The following is a 17,839-nucleotide window of genomic DNA, read 5'->3' on the forward strand; positions in this document are numbered from 1 at the left end:
AGAAGGTTTTCACTCAAAATCTCACGATACATAGCCCCATTCATTCTTTCCTTTACACGGATCAGTCGTCCTGGTCCCTTTGCAGAGAAACAGCCCCAAAGCATGATGTTTCCACCCCCATGCTTCACAGTAGGTATGGTGTTCTTTGGATGCAACCAAAAAGTTATATTTTGATTTCATCTGACCATATGACATTCTCCCAATCTTCTTCTGGATCATCCAAATGCTCTCTAGCAAACTTCAGACGGGCCTGGACATGTACTGGCTTAAGCAGGGGGACACGTCTGGCACTGCAGGATTTGAGTCCCTGGAAGCATAGTGTGTTACTGATGGTAGGCTTTGTTACTTTGGTCCCAGCTCTCTGCAGGTCATTCACTAGGTCCCCCCGTGTGGTTCTGGGATTTTTGCTCACCGTTCTTGTGATCATTTTGACCCCACGGGGTGAGATCTTGCGTGGAGCCCCAGATCGAGGGAGATTATCAGTGGTCTTGTATGTCTTCCATTTCCTAATAATTGCTCCTACAGTTGATTTCTTCAAACCAAGCTGCTTACCTATTGCAGATTCAGTCTTCCCAGCCTGGTGCAGGTCTACAATTTTGTTTCTGGTGTTCTTTGACAGCTATTTGGTCTTGGCCATAATGGAGTTTGGAGTGTGAGGTTTGAGGTTGTGGACAGGTGTCTTTTATACTGATAACAAGTTCAAACAGGTGCCATTAATACAGGTAACGAGTGGAGGACAGAGGAGCCTCTTAAAGAAGAAGTTACAGGTCTGTGATAGCCAGAAATCTTGCTTGTTTGTAGGTGACCAAATACTTATTTTCCACCATAATTTGCAAATAAATAAATAAAAAATCCTACAATGTGATTTTCTGGATTTTTTTTCTCTCATTTTGTCTGTCATAGATGAAGTGTACCTATGATGAAAATTACAAGCCTCTCTCATCTTTTTAAGTGGGAGAACTTGCACAATTGGTGGCTGACTAAATACTTTTTTGTGCAAATGTACAGGATTACTGGATACGGAACCATATAATAGTAGAATGAAAAGTACGTCGGAAGCTTTTTGTGAAGCTCTCTCTTTCATGGACGTTAGCTGACAATCAAAATACTGGAGTAAGTGGATTAACTTTTAGATTTATTTTATATTGAATCTTTGATTTCTATTTCCATGAAGTCTCTTGTCAGTAGGGTATTGATGTTGGATGTATATCCATTAGTAATGAAGTTAAGATGACAAGTTAGTGTGATGATGATTGAAGTGATGCTGAAACAGCCAGCTTGTCACTAACATCCGGAGGCTCAGTTAGCTACTTTAGCTAGATAAATAAGGTTGTGGAATGCATACTCTAGTTATTGCATTGTCGACACCTATTCCATAAACACGTTTGGGTGTTTTGTCAGCTACCTGCTTCGGATTTTATATAACGTTGAATGTTACAATAGCTAGTTAGGTAGGATAGCAAAGTTACTAGCTAGCTAACTAGCAAGCCTGTGCGGGTATAATTATCTTGTTATAGCTAACCATATATATCCTAGCTAACTAGATAACTACTTTTACAACTCGCCAATAAAGACATTGGATTGCTAGGTCATTTCTGAGGGCTGAACGTACTCAACTATCTACAGTTCTGCAGTGGTCGATATGCAATGTATTCTGTACTTGCATGTACTGTTTATTTACTTATGTCTCTGATGGGCTTGGTGTTTGACTGTATTTGCAGTTGATGTTGGCCAATTTGTCAGCCATGATGACCCATGGGTTTAAGAGCAGTAAGCAAGACTTCATATTCGGACCATGGAAAGTGACTGCAGCAAAAACCCACATTATGAAGTCTAAGGACATTGAACGGTAACCTGGTCCAAGTATTTTGCCGATTTTTGTGTCAGACTAAACGTTTTCTTTAATGTTGTCTGTTTAGTATTCTTAAGGTTTAATCTACATTGGGGAGCTTGTTTATCGACTTGGTCTTACTTTAAAGACTAGTAACCAAAATGGTTGCAAGTTCAAATCCCCGAGCTGACAAGGTACACATCTGTCGTTCTGCCCCTGAACAGGCAGTTAACCCACAGTTCCTAGGCCATCATTGAAAATAAGAATTTGTTCTTAACTGACTTGCCTAGTTAAATAAAGGTCAAATAAATATTGTCAACTTACTTGGCTAGCTACATTGAGGTTGGTTTTGTCCCAGGTTAGGGGAGGAGATGCACATGCCCTCACTCCCAGAGATGCTGTTTGGGGACAACGTTCTACGCATTCAGCACACAGACGGCTATGGCATTGAGTTTAATGCCATCGATGCCCTCAAGAGGGTCAACAACATGCAGGACTCTGTGAAAGTGGCCTGTGCACAGGAATGGCAAGAGAGCAGGTACAACCACTATCATAATACCACTGTGATAACAATATCCACCTTCATTGTCTATATGCTTGTAAAATAAATACAACAAAAAATGGCATTTTTAAATTGTTTCGATAAAAAGTGTTGAATAATCAGTCAATTACCAGTCCCGTTATGGAGAATGGATCTGAGACTGTTGTCGTGTGGTTGTATTCCCAGGGCCGATTCTGAACACTCCAAAGAGGCTGTGAAACACTACGACTGGACATATACCACAGACTACAGAGGCACTTTGTTAGGAGAGGACCAGCAGATGAGGGTGAAAGGCCTTTCAGTTCACACTGGATACAATACAATATCCCAAACAAACACATTACAAAATAAGGGGCAAATCTTAATTTGAATTTAAGTCAAAATTGAACTTAGTCTCACATTGATACATGACTAAATGTATATTTGACATACAGTACCGGTCAAAGGTTTGGACACTTACTCATTACAGGGTTTTTCTTAATTTGTACTATTTTCTACATTGTAGAGTAATAGTGACAACATCAAAACTATGAAATAACACATGGTATCATGTAGTAACCAAAAAAGTTAAACAAATCAAAATATTTTATTTGAAATGCTTCCAAGTAGCCACCCTTTGCTTCATGAGGTAGTCACCTGGAATGCATTTTCCTCACAGCGCAGGTTCAAATATATAAAAAAAATAATTAAAACCTTGAATGAGTAGGTGTGTCCAAACTGTTGACTGGTACTGTAAGTGGAAGATAGGATTCACCCCCAAGTCATTGGCTGCGTTTCAGGTCGTCTATATTGCAAACTCCTGCCAGATCTATCGGTGATTAACATATCAACTAACCACACCATATGGTATATCAGTCTGATGCCTGACTGCACCGTCAATGATGTGGAACACAACCATCGGCTGATGCAATGCAACAACTGCAATGTAGTCCGCCTGGAATGCAATGTTTCTTTCACATAGGCATAATATTCATTAACTTATCTCAAGCTGTCAATTGCCTTATTCATTAGGAATCAAATTGAGGCAAACATGCCGAAACAACGAGAGACCTACCTACCTGAATGTGTCCAATAAAAAAAAATTCAGTTGCAAAACGTTTAGTTTTTTGCTAAGGTTTTTGCACTAATAAATCACTCTTTATTCCATCAGGCGACAGAAACGTTGGAGCGCATCGACATGGAGAAGCTGAAGGCGCGAGAACAGATCATGTTCTTCGATGACGTGCTGCTGTTTGAGGACGAGCTTCACGACCACGGCGTGTCCATGATCAGCGTCAAAATAGTGAGTGCCACTTTCAGACAGGAACTGACACTTTATGATGATGCACATTCGCCCCATATGATGTCTGTGGCTGTGTGACAAGCACCAAAGGACATGTCCTTGCGGGGGCTGTAAGACCAGGAATAAAAAATGCTTTTTATATTCACCTATAGTACTTATGTTTAATGGATTTTCTTAAACGCTTGCATCTTTGAGAGACAGATTAATTTGTTCTGAGGAGATTTTGAAGAATGACTTACTCCCTTCGTACCCACTTGTGTGTGATACAGAGAGTGATGCCCACCAGTTTCTTCCTGCTTCTGCGGTTCTTCCTGCGGGTGGATGGAGTTCTGATCCGGATAAATGACACGCGGCTCTATCACGAGGCAAGTGTGACTGGGCTTTCCTGGGAAATGGCAATCGATTAACGGTAACCACCAGAATGGATATGCATTGGAATCAAATTCTGTGGATAACTTTAGTGATGTCCATTTCCTTCTATGTAACTTCAACTACATAATGGTTATGCCTACTTATGAAATGACTAATCGCTTACAGAGGTTTTCTTTACAGACTGGAAAGAATTACATGATCAGAGAGTTTAGCACTCGGGAAAGCAAAATTTCAGAATTGAAGGTGAGATTTTTCTTCTCTGTTTGAAAAGTACATGTGTAGCGGAAGTCAGCATTGTGCAGTGATGTGTATATGTCACTGTGCAGCTGATGCAATCATACCACTATTGTAAATGGAGAACAATTAGTCAATGGCAATATCTAGAAAAGACAACGGCATTTAGTTTCTCTCTCTTTGCCTTCCAGAACGTCCCTGCTGCTCTGTATACTGACCCCAACGAGATTGCCCAGCACTTAACTTTGAAGTTGACCGAGTGCGAGAAGTTGGAGCTCCCTGAGACAGGCCCCCATCCAGGGGACACAGAGGCCCCCCAGTGATGGAGAGCAGGCTGGGTCCTGTGATTGGACATCAAATTCTCTCCTGCCTGGACTTAAGATGAGCGTCTGCCAACCAAGGCAGAGTTCATCCTCCCTCCGCTCTACAAAGAAATACATTTTTTTTTTTTTTTTACCAAAACACTGCACCTGCCTCCCTCCATACACAGGAAAAACAACAGTTAATGGAACTTCATTTTGGCATTTTCAAGTGGCCTCTTATTTTTAGTGTTATTTCACATTTCCTCAACGTAAATATTTTGGTCGGAAAATTGTGATAATTGCGTCTTTTCTATTAGAACTCCACATAATGGGTTTGTTGAATTCCACATAAAGTAGTCTGATATTTGAATGTTGTGCTATCACAGAGATAGCTATTATAGAGATCCATTCCTCATGTTATCAAAATGTTGAAAGAGCCAATGTGTAAATAAATTAACTTTTTGTATGTGTTTAATCTTTTACTGGACATTGGATCTTGATTAGAGGAGAGCTCACTGCAGAAGTCGAGGAGCCCCTCTTGTGCATCTCACTTCAATGACATCTCCCTACCTTTCCCCCTTTTCAAACTAAGATTTTGTTCTAGCTAGCTGTTGTAATTAGAACGGTCTCCTTACAGAACCTGCTCAGCTCTGCTTGTTTTATTGTATTCAAGATAAATGTCAACTAATAAAAGTCTTTAGCCTTAACATGCAAACATTCATTGTAGTGGTTGCGTATCATTTCTGTATTGAATACAATTTGGAAATAATCCACACTCGAGACATGAATCACCAGAGCGGAATGGAAAGTACTTGTTTGCCTTCGGACATTTTATGCTACCGGACAGAACACGATTCTCACGTGTAGCTATCAAACCAAACTGATTTGGGAAAAGGGAGAGTTTATAGCTAATATGTGTTAAATCCGAAGGTGGGAACATAAGCAAAACAGGTAACGTTCGCTATGTTTTAGCATTATATAACGTTAGCTACAGTTTGCAAGCTAGCTAACGTTAATTAACGTTAGCCCATAAACTTTGTTATTAGCTAGCTAACATTTGTATCTGAAGCTTGCTACAGTAGCTACACAACACCGAGTATTTGCTATCGAACGGGCTATTCCAACTGCACTTCACCAAGGGCACTGTTAATCTTAATTTGATAGCAATGCAAAATTGAAACTGCTAATTAGCTATATTCTAATCTAATGCCACTGATGTAACGTTCTCTATCAGCTAAAGATGCCCAGGAAAGGAAGAAAAGCAGCATCCGGAGATGAAGAGGTCGCTCCCAAACATAGGAAAACAGACTCCAATGGCGTCCCCTCTCCTTTCTGCTTCGACACCCCAGACACTGTCTTCCATAGCCTAATTTCCCCAGTGGGACAGGAGGAATTTTTCACTGACTACTGGGAGAAGAAGCCCCTCCACCTCCAGAGGTCTGACCCAGGCCTGGCCTCCTACTACAAGTCTCTGTTCCAGCTTTCAGACCTGAAGGGGCTGTGCGCCCAGGGCCTGACGTATGCCAGAGACCTCAATGTGTGCCGCAGCGTCCAGGGCAACAAGACTGTGTTGAACAAGGAAGGCCGTGTCAACTACAGCCAGCTCAAAAAGGACTTCAACCAGAAGGCCACCATCCAGTTCCACCAGCCTCAGAGGTTTAAGGTGAGAGTAGTGGACATGTGTTTATCCACAGTGTTTTGTACTCCCGAGTCATGGGTTCTGGTCTGTGATAGTATGAAACAAGAGAACATGTTTTGTTTCTACTGAACATGACTCTGCTCCTGTAGGGCCACAGTATGTGGGGAAGGGTTGTCCCAGCCTAGCATTATTACCTAAACACATGATTCAGCTTGATTGTATTAATTATGACTGTTGATCAGTTGAATAAGGTATTATTAGATCTTGGCCTGCCAAAACTGCATCCCTGTAGAAAATGGAGTGAAGGTCCTAGTTAATGCAGCACTGTGGCAGTGGCTCTGTGGTAACAGAAAGGGACTGGTAGTGACATATATCCTTTAGCTAAGATGTTGTTTAGCTCAGATTCAGATTTGCCTATTTTAAATGGGAACACCTTGAATATGTTGGTGAACACAACATGAATTAAAATCTATGGCACAGATATCTGAACATCTTGATCATTCCATATTTGTGCAGAGCTGAACCCAATAGTATTCTATTCAGAGATTCTAAGATGCCTGCTCTCCTCTAACTAACCGTGTGTCTCCAGGACGAGTTGTGGCGGATTCAGGAGAAGCTGGAGTGTTTCTTCGGCGCTCTTGTGGGCTCCAACGTCTACATCACCCCACAGGATTCCCAAGGGCTACCCCCACACTACGACGATGTGGAGGTACACCACTGAACTGGCCCCAAAATGGTCCACATCAGGGTAGTGTTCAGTGGGAACCAGAACATGTCATAGCTACCCATAAGAAACTAAAATTTCACCTTTACATTTCAAATAATTTTGCTACAGTGTTCCCTACTGAACACAACCCTGGCTGCAACGTTTGTAGTATAGTTTGAGGATTAGACAATATTTAAATGTTTACATACACTTTTACCCACTTCATATGTATATGCTGTATTCTAGTAATCCTATATATCTACTGCTGTACACCTTTCCTATTCATATACTGTCCATACTGTCTACACACCATCATAAACACACAGTGGGGCAAAAAAGTATTTAGTCAGCCACCAATTGTGCAAGTTCTCCCACTTAAAAAGATGAGAGAGGCCTGTAATTTTCATCATAGGTACACTTCAACTATGACAGACAAAATGAGAAGGAAAAAAAATCCAGAAAATCACATTGTAGGATTTTTTATGAATTTATTTGCCAATTATGGTGGAAAATAAGTATTTGGTCACCTACAAACAAGCAAGATTTCTGGCTCTCACAGACCTGTAACTTCTTCTTTAAGAGGCTCCTCTGTCCTCCACTCGTTACCTGTATTAATGGCACCTGTTTAAACTTGTTATCAGTATAAAAGACACTTGTCCACAACCTCAAACAGTCACACTCCAAACTCCATTATGGCCAATATATATATATATATATATTGATATGCCAGATCTGTCAAGTGGATGGATTATATTGGCAAAGGAGAAATGCTCACTAACAGGGATGTAAACACATATGCACAACATTTGAGAGAAATAAGCTTTTTGTGCATATAGAAAACTTCGGGATCTTTTATTTCAGCTCATGAAACCAAAACTTTACATGATGCCTTTATATTTTTGTTCTATATATATATATATATATATATATATATATATATATATACTGCTTAAAAAAATAAAGGGAACTATTAAACAACACAATGTAACACCAAGTCAATCACACTTCTGTGAAATCAAACTGTCCACCTGTGGACGTCGGGCCCTCATACCCCCCTCATGGTGTCTGTTTCTGACCGTTTGAGCAGACACATGCACATTTGTGGCCTGCTGGAGGTCATTTTGCAGGGCTCCTCCTGCTCCTCCTTGCACAAAGGCGGAGGTAGCGGTCCTGCTGCTGGGTTGTTGCCCTCCTACGGCCTCCTCCACATCTCCTGATGTACTGGCCTGTCTCCTGGTAGCGCCTCCATGCTCTGGACACTACGTTGACAGACACAGCAAACCTTCTTGCCACAGCTCGCATTGATGTTCCATCCTGATGAGCTGCACTACCTGAGCCACTTGTGTGGGTTGTAGACTCCGTCTCATGCTACCACTAGAGTGGAGGAACCGCCAGCATTCAAAAGTGACCAAAACATCAGCCAGGAAGCATAGGAACTGAGAAGTGGTCTGTGGTCCCCACCTGCAGAACCACTCCTTTATTGGGGGTGTCTTGCTAATTGCCTATAATTTCCACCTGTTGTCTATTCCACTTGCACAACAGCATGTGAAATTTACTGTCAATCAGTGTTGCTTCCTAAGTGGACAGTTTGATTTCACAGAAGTGTGATTGACTTGGAGTTACATTGTGTTGTTTAAGTGTTCCCTTTATTTTTTTGAGCACTATATATATATATATATATATACACTGAACAAAAATATAAAGGCATCATGTAAAGTTTTGGTTTCATGAGCTGAAATAAAAGATCCTGAAGTTTTCTATATGCACAAAAAGCTTATTTCTCTCAAATGTTGTGCATATGTGTTTACATCCCTGTTAGTGAGCATTTCTCCTTTGCCAATATAATCCATCCACTTGACAGATCTGGCATATCAAGAAGCTGATTTAACAGGTGCACCTTGTGCTGGGGACAATAAAAGTATACTTTAAAATGTACAGTTTTGTCACACAACAAAATGCTACAGATGTCTCAAGTTTTGAGCGAGTGTGCAATTGGCATGCTGACTGCAGGAATGTCCACCAGAGCAGTTGCTAGAGAATTGAATGTTAATTTCTCTACCAGAAGTGTTGTTTTAGAGAATTTGGCAGTAAGTCGAACAAAACACAGACCATCTCGGGGAAGCTCATCTGCGTGCTCGTCATGCTCTGGATCAACTTGTACAACGACGTGTTCCAGTTCCTGCCAATATCAAGCAACTTCACACAGCCATTGAAGAGGAGTGGGACAACATTCCACTGCCCTCAATCAACAGTCTGATTATCTCAATTCAATTCAAGGGCTTTATTGGCATGAGAAACATGTGTTAACATTGCCAAAGCAAGTGAGGTAGATGATATATAAAGTGAAAAACAATACAAATGAACAGTAAACATTGCACATACAGAAGTTTCAAAACAATAAAGACATTACAAATGTCATATATATATATATATATATATATATATATATATATATACAGTGTTTTAACAATGTACAAATGGTTAAAGGACACAAGATAAAATAAATAAGCATAAATATGGGTTGTATTTACAATGGTGTTTGTTCTTCACTGGTTGCCCTTTTCTCGTGGCAACAGGTCACAAATCTTGCTGTTGTGATGGCACACTGTGGAATTTCACACAGTAGATATGGGAGTTTTTCAAAATTGGATTTGTTTTCGAATTCTTTGTGGATCTGTGTAATCTGAGGGAAATATGTCTCTCTAATATTGTCATACATTGGGCAGGAGGTTAGGAAGTGCAGCTCAGTTTCCACCTCATTTTGTGGGAAGTGAGCACATAGCCTGTCTTCTCTTGAGAGCCATTTCTGCCTACGGCGGCCTTTCTCAATAGCAAGGCTATGCTCACTGAGTCTGTACATAGTCAAAGCTATCCTTAATTTTGGGTCAGTTACAGTGGTCAGGTATTCTGCCGCTGTGTACTCTCTGTGTAGGGCAAAATAGCATTCTAGTTTGCTCTGTTTTTTTATTAATTCTTTCCAATGTGTCAAGTAATTATCTTTCTGTTTTCTCATGATTTGGTTGGGTCTAATTGTGCTGTTGTCCTGGGGCTCTATGAAAAGGAGATGTCACTCTACATGAGGCAAATGCTGGTCACAGCAGATACTGACTGGTTTTCTGATCCATGCCCCTACCATTTGTTTAAGGTATCTGTGACCAACAGATGCATATCTGTATTCCCAGTCATGTGAAATCCATAGATTATGGCCTAAAGAATGTATTTCAATTGACTGATTTCCTTATATGAACTGTAAATCTTTGAAATTGTTACATGTTGCTTTTATTTTTGTTCAGTGTATATATTTATATTCTGGACACAGACATTGCTCATTATGCTATTTCTACATTTCTTTCTTAGAATTTGGGGGATTTGAGTGTATTGTTTTGTAATGTTCGGTATAACTGTTTGAGCCAGAAACAAGTATTTTGCTGCACCTGCGATAACATCTGCTAAATATGTGTACGCCTTTCCCCAGGTGTTTATCCTCCAGTTGGAGGGCGAGAAACATTGGCGTCTGTACAGCCCCACGGTGCCCCTGGCCAGAGAGTACTGCGTGGCGCTTGAGGAGCGCATCGGCAGCCCCACACACGACATCATACTGAAGGTACGTTAGGAGCAGGGTGACGCTGCCCATAATCTGTGTCAGTTTGCATTTATTGGGGGCAATTGCGACATACATTTTGGGACTTTAAAATTAATGATATACAGTCGTGGCCAAAAGTTTTGAGAATGACACGAATATACATTTTCACAAAGTCTGCTGCCTCAGTGTCTTTAGATATTTTTGTCAGATGTTACTATGGAATGCTGAAGTATAATTACAAGCAGTGTCAAAGGCTTTTATTGACAATTACATGAAGTTGATGCAAAGAGTCAATATTTGCAGTGTTGACCCTTCTTTTTCAAGACCTCTGCAATCCATCCTGGCATGCTGTCAATTAACTGATGGCAGCCCATTCATGCATAATCAATGCTTGGGGTTTGTCAGAATTTGTGGGGTTTTGTTTGTCCACCCGCCTCTTGAGGATTGACCACAAGTTCTCAATGGGATTAAAACCTCTCTGGGATATGTGGAACGCTAGCGTCCCACCTGGCCAAAAGCCAAGGAAAATGCAGAGCGCCAAAATCAAATAAATTACTATAAAAATTTAACTTTCATTAAATCACGCATGCAAGATAGCAAATTAAAGCTACACTTGTTGTGAATCCAGCCAACATGTCAGATTTCAAGAAGGCTTTTCGCTGAAAGCAAACGATGCTATTATCTGAGGATAGCACCTCCATAAACAAAGAGAGAAAACATATTTCAACCCTGCAGGCGCAACACAAAACACAGAAATAAAAATATAATTCATGCCTTACCTTTGACGAGCTTCTTTTGTTGGCACTCCAATATGTCCCATAAACATCACAAATGGTCCTTTTGTTCGATTAATTCCGTCGATTATATATCCAAAATGTCCATTTATTTGGCGTGTTTGATCCAGAAAAACACCGGTTCCAACTTGCGCAACGTGACTACAAAATATCTCAAAAGTTACCTGTAAACTTTGCCAAAACATTTCAAACTACTTTTGTAATACAACTTTAGGTATTTAACGTAAATAATCGATAAAATTGAAGACGAGATGATCTGTGTTCAATACAGGAGGAAAACAAACTGTAGCTAGCTTTCTGGTCACGCGTCCCTAGATGCAGTTGCACCCCTAAAAACTAAAAACATTTCTCATAAGAAACTAGCTCCCTGGTACACAGAAAATACCCGAGCTCTGAAGCAAGCTTCCAGAAAATTGGAACGGAAATGGCGCCACACCAAACTGGAAGTCTTCCGACTAGCTTGGAAAGACAGTACCGTGCAGTACCGAAGAGCCCTTACTGCTGCTCGGTCATCCTATTTTTTTAACTTAATTGAGGAAAATAAGAACAATCCGAAATTCCTTTTTGATACTGTCGCAAAGCTAACTAAAAAGCAGCATTCCCCAAGAGAGGATGGCTTTCACTTTAGCAGTGATAAATTCATGAACTTCTTTGAGGAAAATATCATGATTATTAGAAAGCAAATTACGGACTCCTCTTTAAATCTGCGTATTCCTTCAAAGCTCAGTTGTCCTGAGTCTGCACAACTCTGCCAGGACCTAGGATCAAGAGAGACGCTCAAGTGTTTTAGTACTATATCTCTTGACACAATGATGAAAATAATCATGGCCTCTAAACCTTCAAGCTGCATACTGGACCCTATTCCAACTAAACTACTGAAAGAGCTGCTTCCTGTGCTTGGCCCTCCTATGTTGAACATAATAAACGGCTCTCTATCCACCGGATGTGTACCAAACTCACTAAAAGTGGCAGTAATAAAGCCTCTCTTGAAAAAGCCAAACCTTGACCCAGAAAATATAAAAAACTATCGGCCTATATCGAATCTTCCATTCCTCTCAAAAACTTTAGAAAAGGCTGTAGCGCGCTTTCTGGTCACGCACCTCTATCTAACAGTACACTTCAAGTGACCCTCGTTGAAGATGGCCGTACTTCTTCATTACACAAAGGAATAACCTCAACCATTTTCTAAAGACTGTTGACATCCAGTGGAAGCGATAGGAACTGCAAGAAGGTCCCTTTAGAAATCTGGATTCCCAATGAAAACCCATTGAAAAGAGTGACCTCAAAAAACAAAAATCTGAATGGTTTCGCCTGCTAAATAAGTTCTGTTATACTCACAGACATGATTAAAACAGTTGTAGAAACTTCAGAGTGTTTTCTATCCAAATCCACTAATAATATGCATATCTTATCTTCTGGGGATGAGTAGCGGGCAGTTGAATTTGGGCATGCATTTCATCCGGATGTGAAAATACTGCCCCCTGTCACCAAGAAGTTAAGGGCTGGGGAGTTTCCTGGCCATGGACCCAAAATATCAATGTTTTGTTCCCCAAGTCACTTAGTTATCACTTTTGCCTCATGGCAAGGTGCTTCCTCATGCTGGAAAATACATTGTTCGTCACCAAACTGTTCCTGGATGGTTGGAAGAAGTTGCTCTCGGAGGATATGTTTGTACCATTCTTTGTTCATGGCTGTGTTCTTAGGCAAAATTGTGAGTGAGCCCACTCCCTTGGCTGAGGAGCAACCCCACACATGAATGGTCTCAGGATGCTTTTCCGTTGGCATGACACAGGACTGATGGTAGTGCTCACCTTGTCTTCTCCGGACAAGCTTTTTTTCTGGATGCCCCAAACAATCGGAAAGGGGATTCATCAGAGAAAATGACTTTACCCCAGTCCTCAGCAGTCCAATCTCTGTACCTTTTGCAGAATACAGAGAGGTCCTTGATGAAAACCTGCTCCAGGGCTCTCAGGACCTCAGACTGGGGTGAAGGTACACCTTCCAACAGGATAATGCCCCTAAGCACACAGCCAAGATAATGCAGGAGTGGCTTCGGGACAAGTCAATGTTCTTGAGTGGCCCAACTAGAGCCTGGACTTGAACCCAATCGAACATCTCTGGAGAGACCTGAAAATATCTGTGCAGCGATTCTCCCCATTCAACCTGACAGAGCTTGAGAGGATCTGCAGAGAAGAATGGGAGAAACTCCCCAAATATTGGTGTGCCAAGCTTGTAGCGTCATACCCAAGAAGACTCGAGGCTGTAATCGCTACCAAAGGTGCTTCAACAAAGTACTAAGTAAAGGGCCTGAATACTTATGTAAATGTGATATTTCATTTTATTTTATTTTCTTTACCAGTATCGCAGACTACATAGACTCTTTGGTCCTGTACAAACTTGCTATATGTCAAATATTGTGTGCTATAGCTTGGAAAATAAATACATGTGACTGGATGACAACATGATGTTTGTTTCCAATAGTAGGGCTATTTTCCTATAAGAAGTTTGTTTCCTTGCCACAATATTGAGTATCGATATTGAGTATCGCCCTACTGATGTTGTCCCGGCCCAACTATAAATGCCTCATGAGCTTAGTTTAACTGTCATACACTATCAGAACCCAACATTTAAGCCTGTTTTACTTCATTGTTTGCAAACAATGTAATTGTAAACAAACACTGTGTAGCTTCAAAACAAGTTTTAACCATCATTTTAATACCATGGACGGTCAGTCCTTGCATCCATAGCTTTGTCTATGAATTTGACCAAAACAGTGGCAGGGTGATCACGCTTTAGGGGTTTCCTGTCGACTAAACAAAACCAATGTCTCTCTAGGCAAGACCAGTCAAAGGCCACAACCCGAAAGTAATCCACAGTAGTGCACTTAAGAGTCTTGATCCACATTTGGAAAACGCTTCATTGGAGTATTTTGCAACGTAGTGTGACTTGTGGCCTGAGCTATTGAGGTTAAGTGAGGGGGGTGTTTGTCCTTTTTTTCCATAGGCAGGTGATCTGCTCTACTTCCCCAGAGGAACCATCCATCAGGCGGACACCCCCGTGGGAGTGGATCATTCTACCCACCTAACCCTCAGTACCTACCAGAACACGTACGTGAGACTCACTGTGGCACCTAAGAAATTGATACCAGCGACCCTCTGGTTGCGAACTCATTCCTTGAAAAGTAATACGCGCAACGCTCGCACACTATTAAAAACCTGATATTTTATTTATACAGCTATTAATATCATGTTTCAGCCATCAATGGCCTTAGTCAGAATTTGCCAACTCGTAGCCTGACAGATCTTCCCCTGGGTTTCGAACTGGCTATACCTCTCTAACCTCAACGCTATCTCAGCCCCACCACTTCTTCATTCTCTCATTTGAAACAATGGAAATTCATAATCTTGGTGTGTAAAGTTACTTAAACTTTTTTCACCTCAGGTCATGGGGAGACTATCTGGCCAACGTGTTCCCCAATTTCTTGTATGACTCCCTTAAGACCAGTGACATCACCAGGAGGGTAGGCATGCCCAGGAGAATCTTGATGGTGAGGTCCGCTTCCGTACTCTGTTCCAACACTTAAACATTTCATCCTTCCTTCTGTCCTTCCTTGAGGGAAACACTCATCTGCCATGGTCAGATTGGTGAATGTGGAATAAGGAGGAATAAGGAATTTGCACTGAACGATGTGTTGAATGTTTAATGTCTAAACTTTAGTTCTCACTGGTTGCATGTTCTGCTAAATTTAGTTTCATAATAGAAATTACAATGTATGCCTATTGAAAATAATAGTGTCCTATCTGCGTAGTTCAGTCTTACCTACTGCTATCTATTAAGCACTATAACATTGTGTGTGTACAAGGGAGCCAACGCAGCCCCAGACACAAGCAGGCAGTTGGCCTCATTATTGAGGAGCGTGGCAGATCAGATGGAGAGGGGCGAACACGAACTCCGTGCCGGGGACATGAAGAGGGACTTTGCCCTCCACAGACTGCCACCTTACACACCAGAGCAAGATGACATCTCATCATCAGGTGTGTGTCTTGCTGAATAATATTTAAAAGTCCAATGAGTAGAATGTTTATTACAGACAGTGTGTGTTGCCCATAGAATGTGAAACAGTAACTGGACACAGCCATATTCTGAGATATGAATCAATTTAAATTAGAAAAGGACAGTGGTGTTTTTCTACTAAGAAGTGATGTTTCTGTACAGGCTACAGATATGCATTTAAATAGTGATGTGCATTGATACTTTAGAATGCGCCTCTTACGTTTTTCTGACAGACTTAACATATTTGTTAACATCTGTCCGGACGCTTGCTATATATATATTTTTTTACCTTTAATTTAACTAGGCAAGTCAGTTAAGAACAAATTCTTATTTTACAATGGCGGCCCACCCCGGCCAAACCCTCCCTTAACCCGGACGAATCTGTGCCAATTGTGCGCCGCCCTATGGGATTCCGACCACGGCCGGTTGTGATACAGCCTGGGATCAAACCAGGGTCTGTAGTGACGCCTCTAACACTGAGATGCAGTGCCTTAGACCGCTGCGCCACTCGGGAGTTGAAACTTAATACTCTTGGTTCTGAAGGAAGGTATATATATTGTGTGTATATATATATGTGTGTATGTGTATATATATATATATATATATATATGTATGTGTGTGTGTGTATATATATATGTGTGTGTATGTGTATATATATAATATAAATATATTTAATATATATAATAAGTAACAAGAGTATTAAGTAACTAATATGGTACAACCTATCCAATCCTTTCAGAGCTACAAGAAGTTCCCAGGAGGAGTTTATTGGGCATGAGTGTACATGTATTAGCCTAGGTCCTTCTCTCTAGATCTAATCTGTGTGTGTCTGTTTCTGTGTGTGTGTTCTTCACAGCTGGAAAGATGCCTGCTTTAGAAGATACGGTGTGTCTGAGGTTTAAAGACCACATCCTGGTGTCTTTAGAGACGTGTCAAAGCCCATCAGTAAGTGCCTTCAGTTTTAACAGTTTACATATTTTACCTAGCTGCTCTTGGACTAAAGTGTGTGTTTGTGTGTGTTTAGGATGGGTCGGTATCATTGGTGGTTGATGTGATGCACTCTCTGAGGAACAGAAGGGAGAAACATATGATGGGACAGAGTGGTGATGATGATGATGATGATAGTGGTGGTGATGACGATAGTGGTGAAGAGGAGGAAGATGCACCCTCTGAGGTAACCTGGCACATTTTGCATAGACAATGTATTTAGTTGACACTATGGATATAGGATTTGAGTTAAAGCACCTCTACCATTTGGATATTATATAGGATTCTTAAAGTAGATTATACACTGCCAGTCAGCCAGGATTTGAATGGTTTATGAATGAAGATGTTTGTGTTACTGTAATTCATATTGACCCTCATCAAAGTATCGAATCAGAAGCTATATGTCTGTAGATAAGGCCCAATTCCTGATATTTTGTTTACACAGGCAAAATGCATGGTCATGTCTGAAACTGTCTATAAAGTTCTGTCTGTCATCTCTCTCCGCCTATCTCCTAGACCCCCGGCATGACCTTCCCCTTCGAAGACCTCCCGGCCATCAGGCAGCTGCAGGCGGGACAGCCCATCCCCGTGTCTCAGCTAAAAAGGCAATTGGACAATGACAAAGTCCAGATGGCCCTGGTGCTCTGGTCGGAGGGCCTGCTGGAGGTGTGCTAATACCCCAAAAGCATACTCTGACACCAACAACCACTGCTTTCCATTTGGTCACACAATAAATCAAGAGTCCTTTATTCTACGGTTTACTTCATCTAATTTAAATGTGCGGTGTGGTGTGTGTGTGTGTGTGTGTGTGTGTGTGTGTGTGTGTGTCTGTTTACAGATCTGAAACAACTGTAAATGTAATATTGTGACACACTTTATCGACTGGAAACACATCAAATACATCAACATTGCTTGGGCAAAGCGGGGGAGTAGACACGGGGATGTGGTTGGCTCGGTCTGAGTCTGCTCATAGGCTCCTAACACCCCCAGACCTTCCAATGCAAAGTGTCTGTATGCAAACAGACTTTCTTGGTTCCACAGGTACACTGTAGTTGAAGAGATCTGTGAATTTAGGCTGGATGATTTGTGCTCTGAGGAGAGCAGCAGTTATCAGACCTGGCCTTTCTGCCACCCTAGGCACGACAAAAAACATTGCCCCCCTTCCCCAATAAAATAGAATAGTCCCAGTAAGCAAGTTTGAAAATATTTATTTTCCAGAAGTTAGGTTCAATTTAGGTTCTAAATGAAAGTTGAAACCTGAACCAAACATGGAAGTATATAGCCCAAATTAAGGCTGGTCCAGACTGGACAAAATCTAGACCAATCTATGATTGGTTCAGATTTGGTCAGGACTAAAAACCAATGTGGAAATCTAGGCCTGTCTGGACAGGACCAAAAAATATGTCAAAGGCATCGGTCTGTGTGTACTGGGGTGTAGCCTACAGTGTCTGCCTGCAATGGAATTCTATGAATGCCCATCAATGCGGTAGGCATAATGTTTGTGAAACACCAAAA

General features: G+C 41.2%; 2 protein-coding genes across 3 annotated transcripts; both read left to right on the forward strand.

The window, feature by feature from the left end:
* Positions 1–990: 990 nt before the first annotated feature.
* On the forward strand, positions 991–5,281 carry tiprl (TIP41, TOR signaling pathway regulator-like (S. cerevisiae)). Of its 2 annotated transcripts, none has more exons than XR_002474961.3 (8): positions 991–1,113; positions 1,722–1,849; positions 2,190–2,369; positions 2,559–2,658; positions 3,523–3,654; positions 3,924–4,063; positions 4,207–4,269; positions 4,452–5,281. XR_002474961.3 is itself a non-coding variant. In XM_021617690.3 (8 exons), exons 2-8 carry the CDS (start codon positions 1,725–1,727, stop codon positions 4,581–4,583), a joined length of 828 nt encoding a protein of 275 aa, XP_021473365.1. In that variant the 5' UTR covers positions 991–1,113; positions 1,722–1,724; the 3' UTR covers positions 4,584–5,281. The 2 variants fall into 2 exon arrangements, 1 of the variants encoding a protein (XP_021473365.1); XM_021617690.3 differs by having other exon boundaries at positions 3,924–4,019.
* riox2 (ribosomal oxygenase 2) lies at positions 5,147–17,073 on the forward strand. Its single transcript, XM_090186091.1, has 10 exons — positions 5,147–5,513; positions 5,797–6,225; positions 6,791–6,910; positions 10,383–10,511; positions 14,288–14,391; positions 14,726–14,831; positions 15,147–15,318; positions 16,194–16,282; positions 16,362–16,511; positions 16,841–17,073. Exons 2-10 carry the CDS (start codon positions 5,803–5,805, stop codon positions 16,997–16,999), a joined length of 1,452 nt encoding a protein of 483 aa, XP_090042217.1. The 5' UTR covers positions 5,147–5,513; positions 5,797–5,802; the 3' UTR covers positions 17,000–17,073.
* Positions 17,074–17,839: the final 766 nt, after the last annotated feature.

This window comes from Oncorhynchus mykiss, chromosome 10 (assembly GCF_057628025.1).
Source record: "Oncorhynchus mykiss isolate SJ-2025 chromosome 10, ASM5762802v1, whole genome shotgun sequence".
Taxonomy (NCBI): Eukaryota; Metazoa; Chordata; class Actinopteri; order Salmoniformes; family Salmonidae; genus Oncorhynchus; species Oncorhynchus mykiss.

Excerpts from the sequence above, each read along its gene's own strand:
- riox2 (XM_090186091.1), top strand. The coding sequence starts at position 5,803 with ATGCCCAGGAAAGGAAGAAAAGCAGCATCCGGAGATGAAGAGGTCGCT. Across the intron at positions 10,512-14,287 it reads CACACGACATCATACTGAAG|GCAGGTGATCTGCTCTACTT; the intron begins GTACGTTAGGAG and ends TTTTTTCCATAG. Across the intron at positions 16,283-16,361 it reads AGACGTGTCAAAGCCCATCA|GATGGGTCGGTATCATTGGT; the intron begins GTAAGTGCCTTC and ends GTGTGTGTTTAG.
- tiprl (XM_021617690.3), top strand. The coding sequence starts at position 1,725 with ATGTTGGCCAATTTGTCAGCCATGATGACCCATGGGTTTAAGAGCAGT. Across the intron at positions 1,850-2,189 it reads AAGTCTAAGGACATTGAACG|GTTAGGGGAGGAGATGCACA; the intron begins GTAACCTGGTCC and ends GTTTTGTCCCAG. Across the intron at positions 2,659-3,522 it reads GAGAGGACCAGCAGATGAGG|GCGACAGAAACGTTGGAGCG; the intron begins GTGAAAGGCCTT and ends TTATTCCATCAG.